Source organism: Xenopus laevis, chromosome 2L, assembly GCF_017654675.1.
Source record: "Xenopus laevis strain J_2021 chromosome 2L, Xenopus_laevis_v10.1, whole genome shotgun sequence".
Taxonomy (NCBI): Eukaryota; Metazoa; Chordata; class Amphibia; order Anura; family Pipidae; genus Xenopus; species Xenopus laevis.
This window is the reverse complement of record NC_054373.1, coordinates 28,304,176-28,328,476: the sequence shown is the minus strand read 5'-3', so window position 1 is coordinate 28,328,476 and position 24,301 is coordinate 28,304,176. Positions and strand designations below refer to the sequence as shown.

The 24,301-nt window shown below is 39.5% G+C and overlaps 1 protein-coding gene across 4 annotated transcripts; it reads left to right on the top strand.

The window, feature by feature from the left end:
* On the top strand, positions 1-23,972 carry asb9.L (ankyrin repeat and SOCS box containing 9 L homeolog). 4 transcript variants are annotated; one of them, XM_041581040.1, is made up of 8 exons: positions 1-202; positions 3,446-3,647; positions 11,155-11,234; positions 13,891-13,998; positions 14,188-14,338; positions 18,306-18,440; positions 21,798-21,992; positions 23,709-23,970. In XM_041581040.1, the coding sequence occupies exons 2-8, from the start codon at positions 3,575-3,577 to the stop codon at positions 23,831-23,833; spliced, it is 867 nt and encodes a 288-aa protein (XP_041436974.1). In that variant the 5' UTR covers positions 1-202; positions 3,446-3,574; the 3' UTR covers positions 23,834-23,970.
* Positions 23,973-24,301: the final 329 nt, after the last annotated feature.

Here is a 24,301-nt window from a genome sequence, read left to right as displayed (position 1 = left end):
ATAACTGAATTTTAAACCTTGTACAACTAACCATGCCCACCAGTGATGTCAGACCATGTCCCTTGATATTGAGGAGGGTGATGTTAAGACATAAGTACGTCAATAATGGAGGCTAACAGTAGCCTAGTCTGACCAGTACTAGCGTAGACCTTCCGGCGTTAGCTACATCTTTACAGGAGCTAAGAAAAACAAAAGCAATTGGGTAAGAAAGTAATGTAAATGTAATTGCACTGTATTTTTATGTCTGTATTATAGCTGTTATGCTTAGATCATTAGCTTTTTACTCTTTTATTCTTGATATTCTTATATTATTCTGTATAAATTCTTATAATATTCTGTGATGAACAGCTCAGTAACCCGGAGTGTAGAGAGACCCATTTCCAGGCTTATATTGACGAGTGTTGAAACTGGTGCTTGTCAGCTGATGTGAGTGCTTAGGTGCAGTGTTTTCAGGCTTCTAATGTGCAAATATAATTTTTCTGATTCTGTTCACTCTGTCTGGCTAATGGTACACCCGACTATAACTGATCTGATGCCACAGAACCTCACTCTGCTCAATGAGGAGGAATTGGGTGCTTTGCTGTAAATTGCTGTAAATGGCTCTGGGATGTTTCGAGTGGTCCAGCAACTCAGCTTCTACGAAAACGATGCCCAATTAGTTGCTCCTGAGCAAAATATTGCTCTCCAACCCCTTGGATGTTGCTCCCAGTGGCCTCAAAGCAGGTGCTTATTTTTGAATTCCTGGTTTGGAGGCAAGTTTTGGTTGCAAAAAACCCAGGTATATTGCCAAACAGGGCTACCGAAAACCCAATCACAGCCCTTATTTGGCACCCCTGGAACTTTTTTCATGCTTGTGTTGCTTCCCAAACTCACATTTAAATGTGGCTCATGGGTAAAATTAATTGGGGACTTCTGCTCGAGGACAACACTTTCAGGAAGGTCCCCTGGGACTGTGGCGCTAGTTGCCTGCAAGTAATTGTGGTTACACACAAATGCCCAGCCCTAGGGTGGCACAGGTTTAAAGGTGAGCTTGGGCACATCTGCACTGGGGATTAGACGGGGAGTCCACAGTGCTACTGTTGCCTGCAAGGGGGTCGGTATGAATAAGTGCCCAGCAGTAGGGCAGGGTATTCAGAAATGAGAGGTCAGAGCTCTCTCTGAAAGTCTGAGTGTCAGTGGCCCTAGGGTTAACTGATTATGCAGGTGTGCGTAGCCAGTCACTGACACTTTAGGGGTAATTTGTCAACACTGGGCAATTTAGCATCTGGGCAGTATCCCATGACAACCAGTCAAACATTTGCCTTCATCTGCCACTGGCACAAAATAAAGCTAATCACTGATTGGTTGCTATGGACCAGGTGCAGATTTAGTTCAGAATATGGAAATGAGCCCTTTTGACTTTAAAACAGGGCTGTTGTGCCAAAAGCCTGGTATTAGAAGCTAATATCTTAGAATGCTAAAACTAGAAAAATGGATGTACAGTATATTGCAAAAAGGGTTCAGGGAAGCAGTTTATATCAGTTCATTTTAAGGGTTTAGATGCCCTTTAAGGCAACTAAAAACATTACAGGGAATCTGTGGTCTAAAACTATGATCTTTCTTAGGCTTTGGGGAATGATTATAATTGCAATGCATTTTTTTTTTTTTTTGCCGTTTTGATGCTCTAATAGCCGTTACATTGCTGATCAATGTATCTTCAGGCAGAAGAGACAAAAATGGCAAAAGAAAAAAATGTGTTGCAATTAAAAATAGAATTATAATCATTCCCCAAAGCCTAAGTCTAAGTTTTAGACCACATATCCCCTTTAAAAACAGTAGGATTGTTTTGCCACCAATATGGATTCATGCAGCTTAAATAGGGCATGTAAAGTCTAAAATAGAATAAGGCTAGAAATGCTGTATTTTGTATACTAAACATAAACATGAACTTACTGCACCACAAGCCTAATCAAACAAATAATTTATGCTTTCAAAGTTGGCTACAGGGGGTCACCATCTTGTAACTTTGTTAAACATCTTTGCAAGACTAAGACTGTGCACATGCTCAGTGTGGTCTGGGCTGCTTAGGGATCGTCATAAACAAAGCTGCTTGAGTTCTGCATGGCTGGGAAGTAAGGCGGGGGCTCCCCCTGCTGTACATAAGTATGATTGTTTCCCTGCTCAGCAGTTAGGGACCATCTGACAATTCCTATCCACAGCAGTAAATGAAGGGAGAATTTCACTGCATACAGTCAGGTTTCTTATAAAAACGGTACACATTTTTTAATTAAAGTATATTGGAGATAGGTTTCTTTTTCATTAAAGAAAGTAAAAATGGGTTTTATTGTTTTGCCTTTACATGCCCTTTAAGCAGAGTTCCTGAATGTCTCCCTAAACCCTGGCTCAATACTTAGTGGCAGATTCATCAAAAATTAGGGATGGGCAAATTTTTTCATCTTGTTTTGCCTTTACATGCCCTTTAAGCTGGCCATAGACGCAAAGTTCTGATCGTATGAATCCTCGATTCGTACGATTTTTGGACCGTGTGTGGAGAGTCCCGGCATGTTCGAACGATCGGATCTTTGCATCTTTGTCCAACTTAAGTTAGGATCACGTACAGGTATAGAATCCTTTATCCAGAAACCCATTATCCAGCTCCGAATTATAGTAAGGCCGTCTCCAATAGACTCCATTTTTTCCAAATAATCCAAATTTGTAAAAATGATTACCTTTTTCTCTGTAATAATAAAACAGTACCTTGTACTTGATCCCAACTAAGATATAATTAATCCTTATTGGAAGCAAAACCAGCCTATTGGCTTTATTTAATGTTTAAATGATTTCCTATCACTTAAGGTATAAAGATCCAAATTACGCAAAGATCTGTTATCTGTAAAACCCCAGGTCCTGAGCATTCTGGATAACCCCATACCTGTATTATGTAATATTTATATTTAGCAAGAACATGTTTCAGCCAAGGAATGGAGGCCTTCTGAGCTCCACTGTAAAACCAGGTCTGTTTTTGCTTATTAGTTTACAGGAATGGCAAAGCTTTAAGGCAGACACACAGACACAGACAGACACACAAACACAATGACAAATCCTAGGTGTTACCTCCTACATTTAATTGGTGCCTTTGGCGAGATAGAAAAGCTAATCCCTCTTTCTAAACTGGTTTTTCAAGGTTGCAGGGAAACTTTGTGCAGAAGTGGATTCCAGCGTTTCATTTCACTCTTGCATCTCTGTGGGCCAATGACGACTTTACGAATAGAAAATAGAGGTATTTAATATCAGGCTGGATAGGGAGCGCCCGACGGGTATTAGTAGCTGGGCTTCCTGGTTGTGGGAGTTTGTGAGGGGAAAAAAGAGAGGGAGATGTTGTTATTTGTGCTGAATGCGAGCGCTCGGGTTACACAGGTACTCCTCTGCACTAACCTTGTCTGACACCACTGCATCTTTCCCACAGGACCCTAGCACTTCCCACTCAGCATAATACATAATCCATGTAACCAAGCACTCTTATTCTCTGGGGAATTTGGACTTTACAGCATCAGGCCTCAAAGGAAAATACATATATAGATACTCAGTCTTCAGAATGGATGCATCCGAAGGGAGCGGAGTCATGGGGCAGCCCCCAGAAATGTGCACTTCAAACCCATTCATGAGCGGTAAGTATTTTTTTTTTATCTCCCCTAAATGTACAATGTTTGGAATGTTTGTTTTATATGGATCTGCTGCGAGGGGGATTTTGATGGGAATTAAAAAATAACCCCTCCCCTCTCATGACTTCCCAGGGCTTCCGGAGCAATTGGATCTTTTATACTACAGGTATGAGACCTGTTTTCCAGAATGCTTGGGATTTTCTCTATACTTTAAAGCTCCCCATAGACGCGTTGATTCTTCTTGCCGAACGACCGATTTTAGGGAAGTCCGACCAATCCTTTGAAATTATCGTGCGGTTAGCTGGATTCGAACGATCGTACATCTTACGATTTTTCGGCCGACATCTGTCAGGAAATTGATCGGCCAGGTTAAAAAATCTTTGTCGGTCCCAGTGCAATCTATCTATGTTTGCAGGGCCAAGCAGGCAGCTCCCCTTTGTTTTCCTGGCAAATTGGTCTTTTTAGTTGATGGTAAATCGTGGTCTCACGATCAGGAACTGATCTTTTAAAAATCTCAACATCTATGGCCAGCTTAAGTCTAATGGAGAATCATTTAAACATTAATTAAACACCATGGGGGGAATGTAATAAATAAAAATAAATATTGTTCCTTAACTGTAATAGCATTGTGAATTTTAATTGTGCAATCTTAAGAAGTGCTTGAAGGTGTCGTAATCTTTTGGAGCAAACAAACAAACTTTTTCAGTAAGAAGTTTTATTACATTTACTGCGCATTGGCGCAAACTCTAAAATTCGCAAACGGTCTTCCACTGTCGCAAGTGCTCGCTGAACAGTTTTCGGGTTCGCAAAAGCTATATTAAATTTGCGCAAAGAAAATTTGTTTGTGCAAAGGCATAACATTTCATATTGCAAATAGTTTTTCCGTTAACGACTTTTATTACATTCCCCCAAATAGGCTTGTTTTGCTTCCAATAAGGATTAATTATATCTTAGTTGGGATCAAGTACAAGGTAATGTTTTATGGTAACACAGAAAAGCAAATCATTTTTAAAAATTTGAGTTATTTGGTTAAAATGGAGTCTGTGGGAGATGGTCTTCCTGTAATTCAGAGCCTTCTGGATAACTGGTTTATAGATAACAGATGTCATACTGTACCTGTACAAACTACTGCAAGTCTTTCATTTCTATTAACTGCCATAGTGTGTGTGTGTGCGTGCGTGCGTGTGACGTTGCACCCATTTACGTATTTACTGCTGGTTGCTTATAATAAGATAAAAGCATCTGTATGTTTATGTTTGGGACTGAAAGATTAAATAAATTGCCAACCTATCCATCTGAGATGTACCAACCTGGCTTTATTGTACATTTACTTTAATACATAAATACGGCAAAATGGGAAATGTTTTCGCCATTGGCTACGCTTTTAACCACAAGCCCAAGCCTCCTCTGCTTTATAATGCAAATAAGCACTTATAGATAATATGATTTAATATCATGCTTAAAATGAAGATATGAATGATAAATGGTCTTTATGGAAAAAACTTTCCCCTAACACAATAAAAATAATAATAATAATAGTAATAAAAGAGAGGTTGTACAGGTATGGGACCTGTTATCCAGAATGCTCAGGTCTTGCGGTTTTCCAGATAAGAGATCTTTCTGTAATTTGGATCTCCATACCTTAAGTCAAGTAAAAAATTAAATTAACAGTAATTAAACCGAACAGGATAGTTTTACTTCCAATAAGGATTAATTGTATCTTAGTTGGGATCAAGTACAAGCTACTGTTTTATTATTACAGAGAAAAAGGAAAACTTTTTTCAAAAATCTGAATTATTTTATTAAAATGGAGTCTAAAGGTGGCCATACACGATAAGATCCGCTCATGGGCAAGGTCGCCAAATGAGCGGATCTTTCCCTGATACGTCCACTATCGGCAGGGCGACATTGGGTTAATCTGAACGTTTGGCCCTAGGGCAGAATGATCAGATTACAATGAAGAGAATGGGTGCCGACAGGCCATAGGACCATATAAACTAGCCGATGCGGTTCTCAATCGCAGGAAAAATTAAACCTGCCCAATAGATATCAGGCACATTTTTGGTCTGATATCAATCGGAGGGACCTGTCGGAAGCCCCAACACAGGGACAGATAAATTGCCGAGTCTGTCTAAAGAACCAATATCGGCAGCTTTAATCTGCCCATGTATGGCCACCTCATGAGTAAACTTCGGAAATCGAAACGCCGCGAGTGCATTGCCACAGGTGTTTTTTCATTGAAGCAAGCGGAAGACATGGGGAAGCAGTTCGGGGAGATTAGTCACCCCAAAGAAGAGGTGATTAGTCGCCAGGCGACTAAATCTCCCCGAATCTGCCCGTGTGCCCCCGCCCTAACGTATGGCCACCTCACCGGTAAACTTCGGCGACTTTGGAAATCAAAATGCCGCAAGTGCATTGCCGCAGGTGTTTTTTCATTGAAGCAGGCGGTAGACACAGGGAAGCAGTTAGGGGAGATTAGTCGCCTCAAAGAAGTGGCGATTAGTCACCAGGCGACTCCCCGAATCTGCCCGTGTGTCCCTGCCCTAAGGGTAAATGGCCTCTCCGTAACCCGGAGCTTTCTGGACAACGGATTTTCCAGATATTGTGTCAAATATAATAATGTTAAAAAAAGTGAAAGAACATACAAATTGTTTCATAAGCAGAAATCTTGGTTTATGCTTCAAATGGGACAAAAGTAGTGATGGGTGAATTTATTCGGCAGGAGAGAATTCCCGGCCAGCGCCGTTTCGCGAGGGGCGCAAATTCGCCATCACTAGACGGCAGCTATATATATATGTATATAGTATCAGTTATAACTTATAACTGTATCAGTTATAACTTTGCATTTGGGTTCCTATTAGAACAAATGGGAACCAGTAGAAGGCAAGGAAGGAAATACAGGAGTTAAAAAGTGAGATTGGCTTAAGGCTGGGGTCACACAGGTGACTGGGTCAGCCAGCATTGTATTAGCTTCAGTAGCCTGTTCAATATAGGAATTGGCTTGATCAGCACCAGTTGGGGGGGGCATAAAGGTGAGCACAGATGAGCCCCCGTGAAGTCAGAAAATCACAGGAAGAATTATGACGGCTAACTGCAGAGCTGCAACCGAAATCTACCCAGTCCGGCCCTAACAGACAGTAATCCTTTGTTCTCTTGTTTCTCTCGCTGGCATTGCTGCTTACTAAACTCAAACCTGTCTCCCAATAATTTTTTTACATAAGAAAAGTAGAGTACATAAGAAAATAAATTAATATGATTTTAATTCCCCCCCTTTCAATTTTTTTACTAGGCTTTAAAGCAATAATTAGTAATTTACAGTGAGTAAGGAGCGCTGATCATTTGATTTATTGACCGTCTTTGAAAAGTGTTGCACCCAGTGTTGTCCAGACAGTTGGACATTAGGTCCGTCGGGGCATATATTGACTTTTTTGATTTTCTTCCATATGACCAGCTGGAATCCTATGAGAGGAAGAACTTACATTAAATATAATTCCCTCATCCGGTTGCCTGTCTCACACAGAGCTTCCATTGTCTTTGCAGTAGTCAATGGGCAGGTCCTATTAGGTCATTACCTGGCACAAAGACTACTGGCATGGCCATGCATTGGTGCCATGTCTCAAGTATTAATAAAAAGATGGTGGTGTCCTGCTATATTGTCTCTGTTAGTAAACTGCCTGCAGGGTTGAACTGGACCATTGGGGGCCCACCGGGTTCTGGGCAGTAACGTATCTGGGGGCGGGCCCTGGTGCGGGATGTGCAGCCAGGCCCCCCGAAATCGGCCACTGCTGCCGGAAATCGGCAGTGAGCAAGCTGCCGGGGGGCCCTGAGAAGTGTGGGTCCTGGCCCAATTGCACCATCTGCTCCCCAGGTAGTTCTGCCACTGGTTCTGGGGCCCTCCACATACGCGTGAGACGGCACGATGGGCCACAATTGTTTTTTTTTCGGGGGGCAGCTGTTCGGGAGCTTGTCTGGGCCCAGTCCGACCCTGACTGTCTGCCCTCTGACCTTGCTAAAAAGTTCTCAAAATATCCTTTGCCATCTACAATTTATATGACTGGGTCATGCATTCCAGGGACAAAACTGAGCTGCCCGACATTTCCCATTCATGTCAAGAGGAGACTTTTGTGCCATCAGCCTAAATGTTGGTGAGCATCTTCATGGGCACTGGTATTTCTTACAGGTGGTTTAAATATGTGATTCATCTTTAAAGGAACAATAACACCAACATCTGAAAGTGTATCAAAATAATTACTATATAATGTACTGTTGCCCTGCACTGGTAAAACTGCTGTGTTGGCTTCAGAAACACTAATATTGTTTATATAAATAAGCTGCTGTGTAGCCATGGGGGCAGCCATTCAAGATGGAAAAAAGAAGAAAAAGGCACAGGTTACATAGCAGATAACATAAAACACCATTGTATTGGACAGGGCTTATCTGTTGTGAGCTATGTAACCTGTATCTTTTCTCCTTTTTTCCATCTTGCCCCCATAGCTACACAGCAGCTTGTTTATATAAACTATAGTAGTGATTCTATAGCAAACACACAGCTTACCAGTGCATATTAGCAGTATACACTTTCATTTTTTGATGGTTCACCTTTAAGTTAACTTTAGTAATTCTAGAATGGCCATTTCTAAGCAGCCTTTCAATTAGTCTTTTTTATAGTGTTTGAACTATTTGCTTTCTTCTTCTGACTCTTCCAGCTTTTAAATGGGGGGCACTGACCCCATCTAAACAAATGCTCTATAAGGCTACAAATGTATTGTTATTGCTACTTTTTATTACTCATTTACTTTCTATTCAGGGCTCTCCTATTCATATTCCAGTCTCTTATATCAGTGCATGGTTGATAGGGTAATTTGGACCCTAGCAACCAGATTGCTGAAATTGCAAACTGGAAAGCTGCTGAATAAAAATCTAAATAACTAAAAAACCACAAATAATAAAAAATGAAAACCAATTGCAAATTGTCTAAAAATATCACTCTCTATATCATACTAAAAGTTAATTTACATGTGAACAACCCCTTTAAGTTAACTTTAAGGGCTCTTACACATGAGCGTTTTTACCTGCGCTCCCCTGCGTTCCGTTTTTCGGCGTTCAGCCGCAGGGGAGCGCAGGAATAGACGCATTTAATTATTTCAAATGGGGCTGTACTCACACAGGCGCATGTAGGCGCCGAACGCAGGTTGAGATGCAACATGCTGCATTTTTCCTGCGTTCGGCGCCTACATGCGCCTGTGTGAGTACAGCCCCATTTGAAATATTTAAATGCGTCTATTCCTGCGCTCCCCTGCGGCTGAACGCCGAAAAACGGAACGCAGGGGAGCGCAGGTAAAAACGCTCATGTGTAAGAGCCCTTAGTATGTTATAGAATGGCTAATTCTAAGCAGCTTTTCAATTGGCCTTGTATTTTTATAGTTTTTTTTTTAATTATTTGTCTTCTTCTGACTCTTTTCAGCTTTCAAATGGGGGTCACTGACCCCATTTAAAAACAAATGCTCTTTAAGGCTACAAATGTATTGTTATTGCTACTTTTATTACTCATCTTTCTATTCAGGCCTCTTCCATTTATATTCCAGTCTCTTATTCAAATCAATGCATGGTTGCTAGGGGAATTTGGACCGTAGCAAGCAGATCGCTGAAATTGCAAACCGGATAACTGCTGAATAAAAAGTTAAATAACTCAAAAGTACAAATAATAAAAAATTAAAACCAGAATATCAGAATATCACTCTCTACATCATACTAAAAGTTAATTTAAAGGTGAACCTTTAATAAGGTTAAACACGTTCTGCCGTTCTGAAGCCAGATTGATCTTGAGGTGCATTGTTTTGTACAGCTCATAGCAGCTCAAATCTCTATACCTAGAGACAGGCCCCGACACGTTACCTGCTAATAATCCCACTGGGGTACACACCTTCTCTCTTGCAGGCACGGGTTTTAATACTTCACCTCATTCCTAGTGTGAAGGCAATAAGCATCTTATTGTATCACTCCTCTATACACTCAAAGCTACCGGTGATTCCAGAGATTTTGTGCCCAGTTGTTTCTTTTATTATTGTAAAATTATATTATTTCCATGTATCTGTAGTGAGTCACAGGCAGGGAATTCAAATGTAGCTATTTTTTAAATTATGATCCCTTGTATCTTGTAATGGTTTAGCCGGGGTTTAGCTCAGCCTTGTACTGGGAATTGTAGCTGGATACAGCTGGATAGCTGATTCCCCAACTGGATTACTTTCACTATATTAAGGTTTATATATATATATAGTCATATTGTTAAACCGGCACTCACCGTCGATTAATCAGTTCCCGGGTGCTTCTTCAAAGGAAAGTATATAGCGTATTTAAGAGCACTCACGGGTATTGTGAAAAAAGGCTTTTATTGGAGTATTACAATCTACCCCACATCAACGCGTTTCGGTTCTCTCTGAACCGTCGTCAGGATGCACACAGAAGTCATCACGTGATCCATATTTACAAACATCAACCAATCAGTGAACAGTGTTAATTAAATATTCATGACAGTGTTCTGCATTAAAGTGTTAGCATCAATTACAATATTCATTATCACAAAATCCAAGTACGTGTTAAAAGCTACTGTATAAAAATTATAAAAAGTTTAACCACATTAAAAACATTAAGAGTAGGATCACGTGATGACTTCTGTGTGCATCCTGACGACGGTTCAGAGAGAACCGAAACGCGTTGATGTGGGGTAGATTGTAATACTCCAATAAAAGCCTTTTTTCACAATACCCGTGAGTGCTCTTAAATACGCTATATATATATATATGTATATATATATATACATATGTGTGTTTTTATATATTTTTCAAGGAAGCCCCCTTTTTCAAAGGACCTAAACGTTAGTTAAGATGCAAAAATAAAAGCATTCATTCACTATTGAAAAAGGAGTGTGCTGATCCTTTATTCCTACACGATTCACCAATTGATCATGCACCTCCAATCAATGAACATCAGAAGTGTGGGAGCTCTGAACAATTCTATAAATATATATATATAGAGAGAGAGAGAGAGAGAGAGAGAGAGAGAGAGAGAGAGAGAGAGAGAGAGAGAGATCCATGTAAAACGAGTGCACACCGGGAAACTTTTTTAAAAAAATCACACATTTTTTATTTAGAAAATGTTTAAAACAGGCCAACGTTTCAGTCTCCTTCTAAGACCATTATCAAGATCTTGATAATGGTCTTAGAAGGAGACCGAAACGTCGGCCTGTTTTAAACATTTTCTAAATAAAAAATATGTAATTTTTAAAAAAAGTTTCCTACATGGATCTCTATTTACGCAATTTTTGTGTGCAGCACCCAGGTTATTTGTTAATTGAGTGGAGTGTGGTTGAACAATGTTACTGTATATATATATATATATATATATATATATATATATATATATATATATATATATATATATATATATATATATATATATATATATATATATATATATATATATATATGTATAAAATTAATTTCTGTTTCTGCAGATTTTGTCTCTGATTGGTCCCCAATACATGATGCATCTCTACACGGGCGACAGTTGGCACTAAACAAACTCATCAGCCAGGTAAAAAAAAAAACAAGAAAAGTCTGTTGCTATGTTTTTGAGACATGAAAAGATATGTATGAAATGCAGATTGTGCTCCATTAGGATAAGTGCACATGTGGCACATTCTTTGACTTTTCATTTGTTGGAAAAGCACCCCGACCGGCTGTGAAGTTTGTAATTAATGGAAACTGCCTGAAAAATTTCAGTTTTTGAGCTGAGATCTTAATGTCTCCAGGGGAAAGGTAAAATCTATAATCCTTTAATGATTGGCTGCACAGTTAGGGCAAGAAACTTTCTGCTTGCTGAAAACGCCACTAAAGAATACCCTTGCCATTAGCCTTTTGTTCAAATTCAGTAATGCACATTCATGCTTATAATAATAATACAACAACACCCTGTTGATTTTAATGACCTGTTGCTGAGCTAAACACGGGGGCGCTGCCATGGCTGAGAGGTGCTTGGTAAATGGTAAATTTAAGAATATTTTAAGGGCTCTTACTGACGAGCTGTTGACACTGCGCTCCCCTGCATTCCGTTTTTCTGCGTTCAGCCGCAGGGGAGCGCAGGAATAGACGCATTTAGCTTTTTTCAATGGGGCTGTACTCACACAGGAGCGTGTAGGCGCCGAACGCAGGTTGAGACACAACATGCTGCATTTTTCCTGTGTTCGGCGCCTACACGCGCCTGTGTGAGTACAGCCCCATTGAAAAAAGCTAAATGCGTCTATTCCTGCGCTCCCCTGCGGCTGAACGCAGAAAAACGGAACGCAGGGGAGCGCAGCTTCAACTGCTCGTCAGTAAGAGCCCTAAGGATGGCAATATTTCATTCTAGCCCTTCAGGGCAGTCATTGGGGGTTAAGGGATCACCAATTAACCAATAAGAGACTGGAATATGAATAGGAGAGGCCTGAATAGAAAGATGAGTAACAAAAAGTAGCAATATAACAAAAAAATGTGTAGCCTTACAGAGCATTTGTTTATTAGATGGGGTCAATGATCCCCATTTGAAAGCTGGAAGGAATCAGAAGAAGAAGAATGCAGATAATTAAAAAAAAAATAAAAAAAAATAATGAAGGCCAATTGAAAAGTTTCTTAAAATTATCCATTAATTTTAAGGTGAAACACTCCTTTAATTATTGCAACAGGGGCAACCCATTGCAACCATTCTGACAGATTGCTGCACCGGAATATTGGCCTTGCACATTTACTAGCTAAGAGAAAGAGCATTATAAACCTGGAGTTATGCCTCAGGGTGCAAGCAGCAAATTTAAATAGGGCTGCTCTTGCCCAAGAATTTCTCTTTGCAGCTTGTCTTTCCGGTCTTTCAAAAATCGGATTATCCCTGCTTCACCCTGCAAGAATGTATTCTTGTTGTCTTCAGAGTTTTACTGGTCAGTTTTCTTTAATTCCAAAGACAGGCAAGAGAAACCTTAGTGATGTGCACCTGTGGGGCTATTATATATATACAGCCAAAGCTTCCGCTGTTAAATAGGGCAGGCACACGTCTTTATGATGGGAGATAAAGCTAATCAGAGCTGCTTATCCTGCTGCAAGGAATACCTTGGAATCCAAAGAGACTCATTTCAGCACACGTGCCTAATTGGCCATGGAGTTAATAAGCCATTTCCCCGCCCTACTTGTTCTAACCCACGAGGCGACATGAAGATATTTCTTTTCATTCTAGTCCTGCAATGGCCTAGTAATCAACTGTGCAGAACCTTCTGCTATTCAATTGGAAAGGATTGTATATATAATAATAATAATGAATTATTGATGACTGATTAAATCAACACTTTTTTTCACCTCAATCATACAGAGTGTGCTGACCCTCTTTTCAATATTGCTACAAACTTGGTCGTGCACCTCTGGCTTCGTCTATGACCGAGTGCAGGCACTGTCTGACATTATATATAATAATAATAATAAGATGAACTATATAATGGTGCAAGGGCACAGGCTGATTTTATACAGGTCATAGAACTTCAAGGTACTAATATCCTGGTACTACAAGTTTCAATGAGACATTGGGCACAGTTCAGCTAAACATTGTTTGTAAGGATGTATTGTGCAGGCTTTTGCCATTAGCCATTTGTGTATTTTAATCATTGCAGGACATGACATCTTGTGAGATATTTAGGTTAAAATCCAGCTGTATATATATTTAATATACAGATGAAGCCATTGGGATTTCACCATGTAATCATTTGAGCTCTAAATCCTGCCTATAGATGGTGCTAGAGTGTACTGGCCTTAGTCCAACAGAAGCAATGCACTCTAGCACCATCTAAAGTTAGGATTTAGCGCTAAAAAATGGTGTCTGGACACGGCGTGACAATATGTGAAATCCCCATGGCTTCATTTCTAAATCCTAAATGAATATATTAGTTGATATAGCAAGTAACACCCTGATGGATGCCCCAGACAGCTGCTAGCAGGGACAGAGATAGGCGGCCTAATGATCTCTCTCTCTCTCTCTCTCTCTCTCTCTCTCTCTCTCTCTCTCTCTCTCTCTCTCTCTCTCTCTCTCTCTCTCTCTCTTCTACTTCATTGACTAGTTCCCATACTCTATAGGTAATACAATTGTAACTGCATTATTGAGCATTCATCATGTCGGACTGAATTTCTTGTCTATTAACCTCACTAAACCAATTGTATTATGCTTCTTGCTTCTCTAGGGCTATAGTGTAAACCATATTACTGCGGATCGCATGTCTCCCCTTCATGAAGCTTGTCTAGGGGGCCATCCGGCCTGCGTCAGTGTCTTATTGAAACATGGAGCTCAGGTATGAAATATTAGCAATGAAATACGCAGCAATGGATTTGATGTTACATCTAATAATCTTATTAGCAGGTTATTTCAAGTAATACAGTCAGAAGCAGGAACAATGATATGAACATGCATGTGATTAATGCATCCATTCGATAAACGTAGTCAAGTAAAATGTGTTCTGGCTTTTTATTCTCCCTTTTAGGTTAATCTGTCTGATATTGACTGGAAAACCCCAATGTTTAATGCATGTATCAGTGGCAATGTGGATTGCGTCAATTTACTGCTGCAACATGGTGCCAGTCCCTATCCAGCGTGTGAAGTGGCTTCTCCGATACATGAAGCTTGTAAACGAGGTAATACAGCCACTTTCTCATTCATCACAAAATATATCAGAGATCTAATTCCAATCAATTCCTTTAGGCGAGATAAAATCATTAAGGACCACCCTACATGGCCTAAATTACCTCTTTCAGATCATTAGTTCCAAATCCATTGATTGGGCACTACTGTACGTTGTCAGCTAAAATCACAAGACAAAACTGTTTGTCCTTAAAAAGTGATTGCTGTTAGCAATCAATTCCTGTAGGAAAGATTAAAATCATTAAGGACCAACCTGTGTTGCTTAACCTAGATAAAAGGATGTTAATAGGAATGAAGACAAAGTAAAACACATTTTTGGACTATAAGGGGCCCAATTACTTAGCTCAAGTGAAGGAATAGAATAAAAAAAAACTTTGAATTTTGAATGTTTTTTTTGGCTACTTCGACCATCGAATGGGCTACTTTGACCTTCGACTACGACTTCGAATCTAACTAAAAATCGTTTGACTATTTGACCATTCGATAGTCGAAGTACTGTCTCTTTAAAAAAAAACTTCGACCCCCTAGTTCATCACCTAAAACCTACCGAAGTCAATGTTAGCCTATGGGGAAGGTCCCCATAGGCTTTGCAATCTTTTTTGGGTCGAAGAAAAATCGTTTGATCAATGGATTAAAATCCTTCGAATCGAACGATTTTTCTTTCGATCGTTTGAGCGAACGAATTGCGGTAAATCCTTCGACTTTGATATTCGAAGTCGAAGGATTTCAATTCGGCAGTCGAATATCGAGGGTTAATTAACCCTCGATATGCGACCATAAATAAATTTGCCCGTAAATATAACAGCCTATATGGTAGCAATCAAGATGAAAAATAGAGACAAAGGATATGGTTGCTTCTCTTGTATAGACCTTTAGAATATCAACAATATGCTTTTATTGTTATTTTGGTTTTGAAACTTCATGGTTTTTTTATCAGTGGTCAAATTGAAGTGCTTTCATTGGTTTTTGACAACACAAATAAACTCATTTCCGTGAATGTCAGTCATTTATCAAAATATCCAAACTGGAAAAGCACAAACGGGAAAAGTTGAGAAAAACAACTTTTTTGTACTATCTCAAACAATCCAGCGTCAAAAATAACCGGAACCCTCTAAAACCACGAATCAAAAAAAAAAAAAAAGATCCTCAAATTGTAAAAGGGACATCGGCCATTGGCTTCTACATGGTTTTATCTGGAGTATCAGATTCTAAATTTCACAGAATTGTTGCATAATACACATTCTGTGAAAGTAACCATTTTTTCCCCGCTACTTTTTTGGCATAAAAAAAGCCAGACTCGAAAAAGTCACTTTTTAAAGGTCATTGAATGGGGCGCCCTGTCAGTGCCTGAGTTTGCCATAGGCAGTGCATCTCCCATGTTTTCCATTGGAAAGTCTTATCATGCAATTCAGGATGTTTTGAACACACATGCCATAGGCTTTAGACTAGTTAAACAATATTTGTCTATCTTCTGCTCTGGCATTTCTGCCGTTCAATAATCAAAATATCAATATTTTAGTTTAAAATGCAGCATATCTCCTGTGTTTCATTATATCTTTATTGCCATGATACATTCGATTTGCAAAGGTTAGTAGAAAAACAGCAATCCCCATTAGGTTGGTCTACTGCCAACATCCTATTAGCCGGCAAGGCCTTGAAATGTTATGAGTACAATTCTTATTATAATTCCTAACCTTGAAATGACACGCGGGATATGGTAACTTTTATTCAGTTCAACATAACCTTTCTTGACTTTTTCTTTCATTGCCAAGGCCAAGATTTAAAAATGTTCAGATACAGCTTGGCAACAAAGCTATTCTGCAGTGAATAACGTATTCGGCTAATGTAGTGTTTCAAAGCCAGTGTATTTCAGCCAATAGAGAAAGGCTTGTTACTCCTCTGTGCCACCTTTCTTGGAGATGTACAGAAACTGCCTGTAATTGCTGGTGAATACTGGGTTTGGCCTGAAGACAGTGACATGTATATTTTTGAGTTTTCATTCATATGAATGTAAAGAGGAAAAGAGATAGATATCTGGCATTTCTATATAAACTATGCAATGGAGAGCACCTATCGGCACAATTTACTGAGGTACTTGCATCGAAACTCAACAACATGGTCTTGCTTCTTCTGATGTTGCTCAACTGCAGTCATTGGTACTAGGAACCCTGAAGCTACCACTACCCTGAACCTGACGGTAGCATTTGTAAATCACCAAAAGTTATGGGGAAACCCACGTACTCCGCCTGAGCCTTTCAGCCAGGGGAGCAGAATCAACAATGTACTTTGGAGCAGGCACTCAATGAGCAGTCCATCGGAGGCAGAGAGGTCAAATACATGTGGTTTTAATTGGTATCAGCAAACAGAAGCAGCCTTATGCATTTCAGTTAATAGGCATGGAACACATAAGGCTGCCTCTGATTAAGGGGCAGATTTATTAAAGGTTGAATAGGAAATTCAAATTAAAATTCAAATTTTTTGTGAATTATCCAATCTCGATTCGACTTTTAATTCAAATTCGAATTTTGAGATCTATCATACTCTGTAATTTTAAGAACTCATTTTGACTATTGGCCACGTAAAACCTGCCAAGCTCATGTGTAAGTCAATGGGAGAGGTCCAGGCATCAATTTGGAGTTGTGTAGCCTTCCTGATATCCTGAATTGAGTTTTAGTCGAATTCAATTCGAGTTTTCGAGTTGGTAAAATTTGTTTGAGTTTTAGATATTCGATTATTTTAATAAATAATCAAATATTTGAATTTCGAGTAAAATCAAATTCATGTGAGTTAAAAGAACTTTGATAAATTCGACCCATGATAAATCTGCCCCTAAGTGTCAATTAGCATGAAATGTGTAAGGCTGTCTCTGTTTGCTGGTACCAAATAAATCCACGTTTATTCTACCTCTCTGCCTCTGATGGACTGCTCATTGAGTGCCTCCTCCGAGGTACACGGTTACATCAGACTTGCGCCCAACGAATCTGATGAAAATGTCGCTTTGAACTCATACTCCAGAAGTGGAACAACACCCACTCTAAAAATTGCTAGAGACAACTTGCACCTGATTTGAGTCCAAATTTGTGGGCAATAGCATCAATTCTGACAAATTGGGCACAGGGCAACTCAGCCTCAATTATGCTGGAGTTGTGGTTATAAACACTGTCATTTGTGTTTAAAGGAGAAGGAAAGCTACAGAGGCTGTTATTGCAAATAGATTAGCTGCAATAGTGCAAGCTAGAATGCTATATTTATTCTGTAGAATGTTTTACCATACAGCTCTAGAACCTCTCTCTGTTTGTTTAGGATAGCAGCTGCCATATTAACTTGGTGTGACATCACTTCCTACCTGAGTCTCTCCCTGCTCACTAATAGCTCTGGGCTCAGATTACAGCAGAGAAGGGGGGGGGGGAAGAGGAGCAAACTGAGCATGCTCACTGAGCATTCTTCTTGCCGAACGACTGATTTTAGGGAAGTCCGACCAATCCTTCGAAGTTATCGTGCGGTTAGTGGGATTCGAATGATCGTACATCTTACGATTTTTCAGCCGACATCTGTCAGGAAATTGATCGGCCAGGTCAAAAAATCTTTGTCGGTCCCATTGCAATGTATCTATGTTTGCAGGGCCAAGCAGCTCCCCTTTGTTTTCCTGGCAAATTGGTCTTTTTAGTTGATGGTCAATTCGTACGATCGTTCCGAGAAAATCTTGGTCTCACGATGAGGATCGGATCTTTTAAAAATCTCAACATCTATGGCCAGCTTAAGAGTGGAGCCACACTGGGGAAAGCTGCAGAAGGCTGTCTGTAAAAATCTACATCCCTAGACCTGGGCCTTTGATGCATTCCCACAAATCCAGTCCTGTCCATGTTTGACACTGGCAACACAATAATCTCCATGTTAAAATGTGAATAGACTGCGTCTTGTTTGTTATTGAGCTATATAACTGGTTTTGTGCTTGTATAGGACATACATCGTGTGTGGAGTCTCTCTCATCGGCTGGAGTGAATATACAGCAATATATCAAACATCTGGGATCTCCTCTATATGCTGCTTGTGAGAACCAAAGGGTTGACACTGCCAAAAAGCTCCTTGAATTCGGTGAGGATTTATTATTTTCTATATTTACAGTATATAACACAGCCGTTTACAGAGATTATACATCAGTCCCTGCCCCAGTGGAGTTTACAATCTAAGGTCCCTATCACATTCACACACACTATGGTGAGCTTTATCAGGAGCAGAACCCATCAGCCTGTCTGTTTTTGGAGTATTCAGAAGAAACCCAACCAGACATGGGTTGAACTTACAGATAGTAAGTAAGGCTGGGTCAAAAGTTGCCAGCTCTGCAAGGAAACACTGCTAAGGTTTTAATTGGTTAAAGGGTATGTAAAGGCAAAAAAAAAAAAATCCCATTTTTACTTTCTTTAATGAAAAAGAAACCTATCTCCAATATACTTTGATTAAAAAATGGGTACCGTTTTTATAAGAAACCTGACTGTATGCAGTGAAATTCTCCCTTCATTTACTGCTGTGGATAGGAATTGTCAGATGGTCCCTAACTGCTGAGCAGGGAAACAATCATACTTATGAACAGCAGGGGGAGCCCCCGCCTTACTTCCCAGCCATGCAGAACTCAAGCAGCTTTGTTTATGACGATCCCTAAGCAGCCCAGACCACACTGAGCATGTGCACAGTCTTAGTCTTGCAAAGATGTTTAACAAAGTTACAAGATGGTGACCCCCTGTAGTCAACTTTGAAAGCATAAATTATTTGTTTGATTAGGCTTGTGATGCAGTAAGTTCATGTTTATATTTAGTATACAAAATACAGCATTTCTAGCCTTATTCTATTTTAGACTTTACATGCCCTTTAATTATTCCACACTGTTGTGTGTCCTGATATAATACACATCTCATGTAAGTCAATATATTACCCAATTTACAAGGGGTATATATATTGGTTTTCCCGATTTCCCGTCGCACGTCAACAGTATTCAGACGCCCATTGGGGCAAATTCACTAAGATGCGAAGTTCGCCAGGCGTAGTTTCCCAGGGCTCCGCAAATTCACTAAAATCCGAAGTTGCGCACAGGGGTAGCGTAAGGTTGCGGAGTTGCGCTAGCGTTGATTCGCTATATAAAGCGAAGTTACGCTAGTGAAGGCTAATTTGCATACGGCGCGAAATTCAAATTTCAATGGAGGAATACGTATCTGCACTACAAATGCCTAGAAAACCTTCAAATCTGCAAATAAAAATTTTATTTTGCCCTACACATGTGCCCACTGTCTAGGTAAGTTGCCATGAGTCAGGAAATGTAGGGGGGAAGGAGGGGAGCCCCAAAAATTTTTCGATCTTTTTCAGCCTATCAGCCATCATGTAGAAAACACGCCAGCGTTTTTTGGGACTTAGAAAAAAAATTGACTTTTTTTTAAACAATCCCTATCTACTCTATTGCGCTTCTCCAGGTCTGAGGTGGCGAAGGAAGTCTAGCGTAAAAGGTAGCGTTCAGTACACTGCGCGTTAGTGAATTTGCGTAGTTTCGTCGCTAGCGAAACTTCGCCTGGCGTAAGGTTGCGAAGTAACACTAGCGAAACTACGCCAGCGTTCGTTAGTGAATTTGCGCAGTAGCGAAAATGCCAAACGCTAGCGAATTAACGCTAGCGTTCGGCGCTTCGCGGCTTAGTGAATTTGCCCCATTGACTTTAACGCTGGCGTCAGAATTGACACGGGCATCAAAATTGACGTGAGCGTCAAAATTCGAGTTTTGAAAATTTTTCGCCGAAGCAAAATGAGAGAAATTCGCCCATCACTAGTGAAGTGGCCTGAACCATATCATGGTGGTGTTGGGAAGTTCAAGATGAAAATAATTATAACTGTTTAAATGTACAATACTTTCTCATTTATTTATATTCTCCCATATGTATTAAAAGGTACTAAGTTTGCCCAGTAGCAGTATCCCATAGCAACCAATAAGATGTTTGCTATTTAACAGGTGACCAGTAAATTATAGGTTATTTCACCTGGGCAAACTTAGTGCCTTTTATTACATAACCTCTTAAGTGTTTTGTGTTACATCCACATATAGATATTAATTTCTGTTTATATGCTTTACAGATTTAGGGGGAAATGTAATACAATTCGCGAATAAAACTTTGCGAATAAATCTTCGTATGTCGCAATGAAATATCCTTCGTTAGGCTTTTATTGCATCGCCAATCTTAATCGTGCATTGTGAACCTTGAACACCTGCTTTGGAGTTTCGTTAAATATTTTGTCGTAGAAAACGATTTACGATTGCAAAATGTTATTACATACACCGCGCACTTTCGCAAGCTATAAATTTCGCAATCGCTATCCTACTGTCACACGGGGGACAAAGTGTTCGCAAAGGCAACGCTTTTCACTTGCGAATATTTAATCGCATTGCGAGCGATTTTTGCGTTAGCGACCAATATTATGTTCCCCTGTTAGTGTTACTTGTATGTACACAAACTAGAATTATTTTATATTGACAACTAGGTATAATAAATAAATATATGAATTATATAATTATAATTAGGGGCCGATTCACTAACTTCGAGTGAAGGATTCGAAGGTAAAAAACTTACGACTACGGCTACATCGACCTTTGACTACGACTACGACTTCGAATCGAACTATTCGAAGTAAAAATCGTTCGACTATTCGACCATTCGATAGTCGAAGTACTGTCTCTTTAAAAAAAACTTCGACCCCCTAGTTCGCCATCTAAAAGCTACCGAAGTCAATGTTAGCCTATGGGGAAGGTCCCCATAGGCTTGGCTAACTTTTTTTGATCGAAGGATATTCCTTCGATTGTTGGATTAAAATCCTTCGAATCGTTCGATTCGAAGGATTTTATCGTTCGATTGAAGGAGTTATCCTTCGATCGTTCGATCGAACTATCTGCGCTAAATCCTTCGACTTCGATATTTGAAGTCGAAGGATTTTAATTCCTAGTCGAATATCGAGGGTTAATTAACCCTCGATATTCGACCCTTAGTGAATCGGCCCCTTAATGTTTATATTCTTTGTATATCTGTATACAGTATATAATATTTATGTGACAACCTTATACAGGTATGGGACCTGTTATCCAGAAAGCTCCAAATGACGGAATGGCCATCTCCCATAGACTCCATTTTATTCAAATAATCCAAATTTTTAAAAATGATTTCCTTTTTCTCTGTAATAATAAAACAATAGTTTGTATTTTACCCCAACTAAGATTTAATTAATCCTTATTGGAAGCAAAACCAGCCTATTGGGTTTATTTAATGTTTATGTGATTTTCTAGCAGACTTAAGATCTAAATTATGGAAATATCCGTTATCCAGGTCCTGAGCATTCTGGATAACAGGTCCCATACCTGTATTTATATTTAAATGACATCCTTAAAATTTGCTTTATTTGAAGTGTAAATTTGTTCATATCTAGGGGCAAGTGCAAATGTTGGTAAAGATCTGGAGTCGCCTTTACACGCTGCTGCAAGAACTGGTAATGGTGACTTGGTGAAGCTGCTTATTGACTACGGTGGGAACACGCAATGTAGGAACGCTGATGGTAAACGCCCGTCGGATTTGGTTCCACTGTCGCACTGTGATATAAAACAAGTCCTTCTGAAGCAAGAAGGTAGTTTTAAGCCCTGAAATTCATTTACAGGTTAGAGTGGAACTTGAATCATAGACGCATACATCAGATCTGAATTATCTTTATTTTCTTTATGGTATTAGCATGTATTTAAAGTATACAAATTTTTTTTCCAGATATGGGAACAGTGCCTGTTAATGAACATACTGGCCCCATTTATCAACATTCTGATTTTAGTGGTTTTAGAGGTTTTAGAAACCATCAAAAATGTATTTTCTCCAAGGGGGGAATTTACTTACCTCCGAAAATCCGCTAGCGTTGCCTTCGCCGCACTTCGCCAGGCGTAGATTCGCCAAGGCTGCACAAATTCACGAAAATCCAAAGTTGAGCACAAGTTACCGAACGCTTGCGAAGTTGCACAAGCGATAGTACGATCAGACGTTCGAAGTTACGCTAGCGAAGGCTAATTTGCATACGGTGACAAATATAAAAATGAATGGACGTGTATGCTGCAGCGCATATTACACTACACAATCCCAGGGAAAGTTAATAAAAGTATATAGGAGTATTCTAATGCCCTACACATGTGCCCACTGTATAGTTAAGGTACATAAAATGTAGGGGGGAAGGTGGGCAAACGGATCTTTTTTAGCCTATCACCCTATAAAAAGTAAAACATGCCAGCGTTTTTTTGGGACTTTTTTTTTTCAAACTCCTATCTACTCTATTGCACTTCGCTTGGTCTAACCTGGCAAAGTCAACTCTGGCGAAAGAGGTAAAGTTCATAAAAAAAATACAAATTAGTAAATTTGCGTAATTTCGCCCCTTCGCCAGAGTGCAACTTCGCCAGGCGTTAGGCTGCAAAGTTGCGCTACTCTATCTAATTCGCTGGCGAATTTTCACCAGGGCCATTGTTAGTAAATTGGCGAAGTGGCAAAATGACGTCACGCTGGCGAATTTTTCACCGGTTAGTGAATTTGCCCCCAAGAATGTCAAGAAATTTCTTAAAACAGTCTAATATAAAAAGCACAAACGAATAAAAATGCAGAACTGATCTGAATACAGGTATGGGACCTATTATCCATAATGCTCGAGACCAGTGGTTTTCTGGATAAGGGATCTTTCTGTAATTTGGATCTCCATACCTTAAATCAACTAGAAAATCATGTAAACATAAAATAAATCCAATATCCTGGTTTTGCTTCCAATAAGGATTAATTATGTTTTAGTTGGGATCAAGTACAAGCTACTGTTTTATTAATACAGAGAAAAAGGAAATAATTTCTAAAAATTCGAATTATTTGCATAAAATGGAGTCTATGGGAGAGACGGCCTTTCCGTAATTCAGATAATTCTGGATACTGGATTTCCGTATTACAGATCCTAGGTCCTAAGCATTCTGGACAACAGGTCCCATACGATAGAAAGGAGGTAATTGCAGGAAGTCCACGGCAGCAAGCTGAGTCTGCAAGTGTATCTTTATTGGGGTAGTGAACAGCACACTACATGTTTCGGGCTAGGCCCTTTATCAAGTGTCACCTCCTTTCTATCACATTGATCTATTAGGGTATCACCACAGGATACCCTGCAGGAGTGCCACCAACACATCATACAACTTGCCAGAGTTCAGCCCTGCTACTTTTTGAACAGGTCCCATACCTAGACATCATTGTCAATCTTGTGATCTAAGGGTGCTACTAACATGTTTCCATTCCGTGTGCCCTCCCTGTCCTTACGTTTATGGCATTGTTTTTGCAGGGCCTCTGCGTTTGATGCAGATGTGTCGTCTCTGCATTAGAAAATGCTTTGAGCAAAAACAGCACCACAAAATATGCCGTCTCCAGCTTCCAGATACCCTTAAATATTTCTTATTATACAGATAATGTAGACTTGTTTAAATTATATTGTAGAGATAATAAAATTTTATTTAAAAAAATGTTTTCTTGTGGACTATAACTGAAGGCAAAACCTGAATGGTGTTTTAATTACATTATATAGTGAATAAAGTACCCCCTCTTGTAAAATATAAGGATATTATAAGTTACCGAGGAGTTTCATGACCATATAAAAACACGAGGCCGAAGGCCGAGTGTTTTTATACGGGTCATGGAACTCCGAGGTAACTTATAATATTCTCATATTTTACAACTGGGGGTACTTTATTTATTATAATACACAAATTTCAGTGAGTCATGTGACAGAAATGACATCAGAACTCACCGTTTATAACTGATGACATCAGAACTCACCGTTTATAAGGATATAATTTACAGGATATTCATGGCTTTTGTGTATTATATGTATATATATAATTCCTGTCTTTAGGTCTGGATTTTGGCCTTGGGTTACCA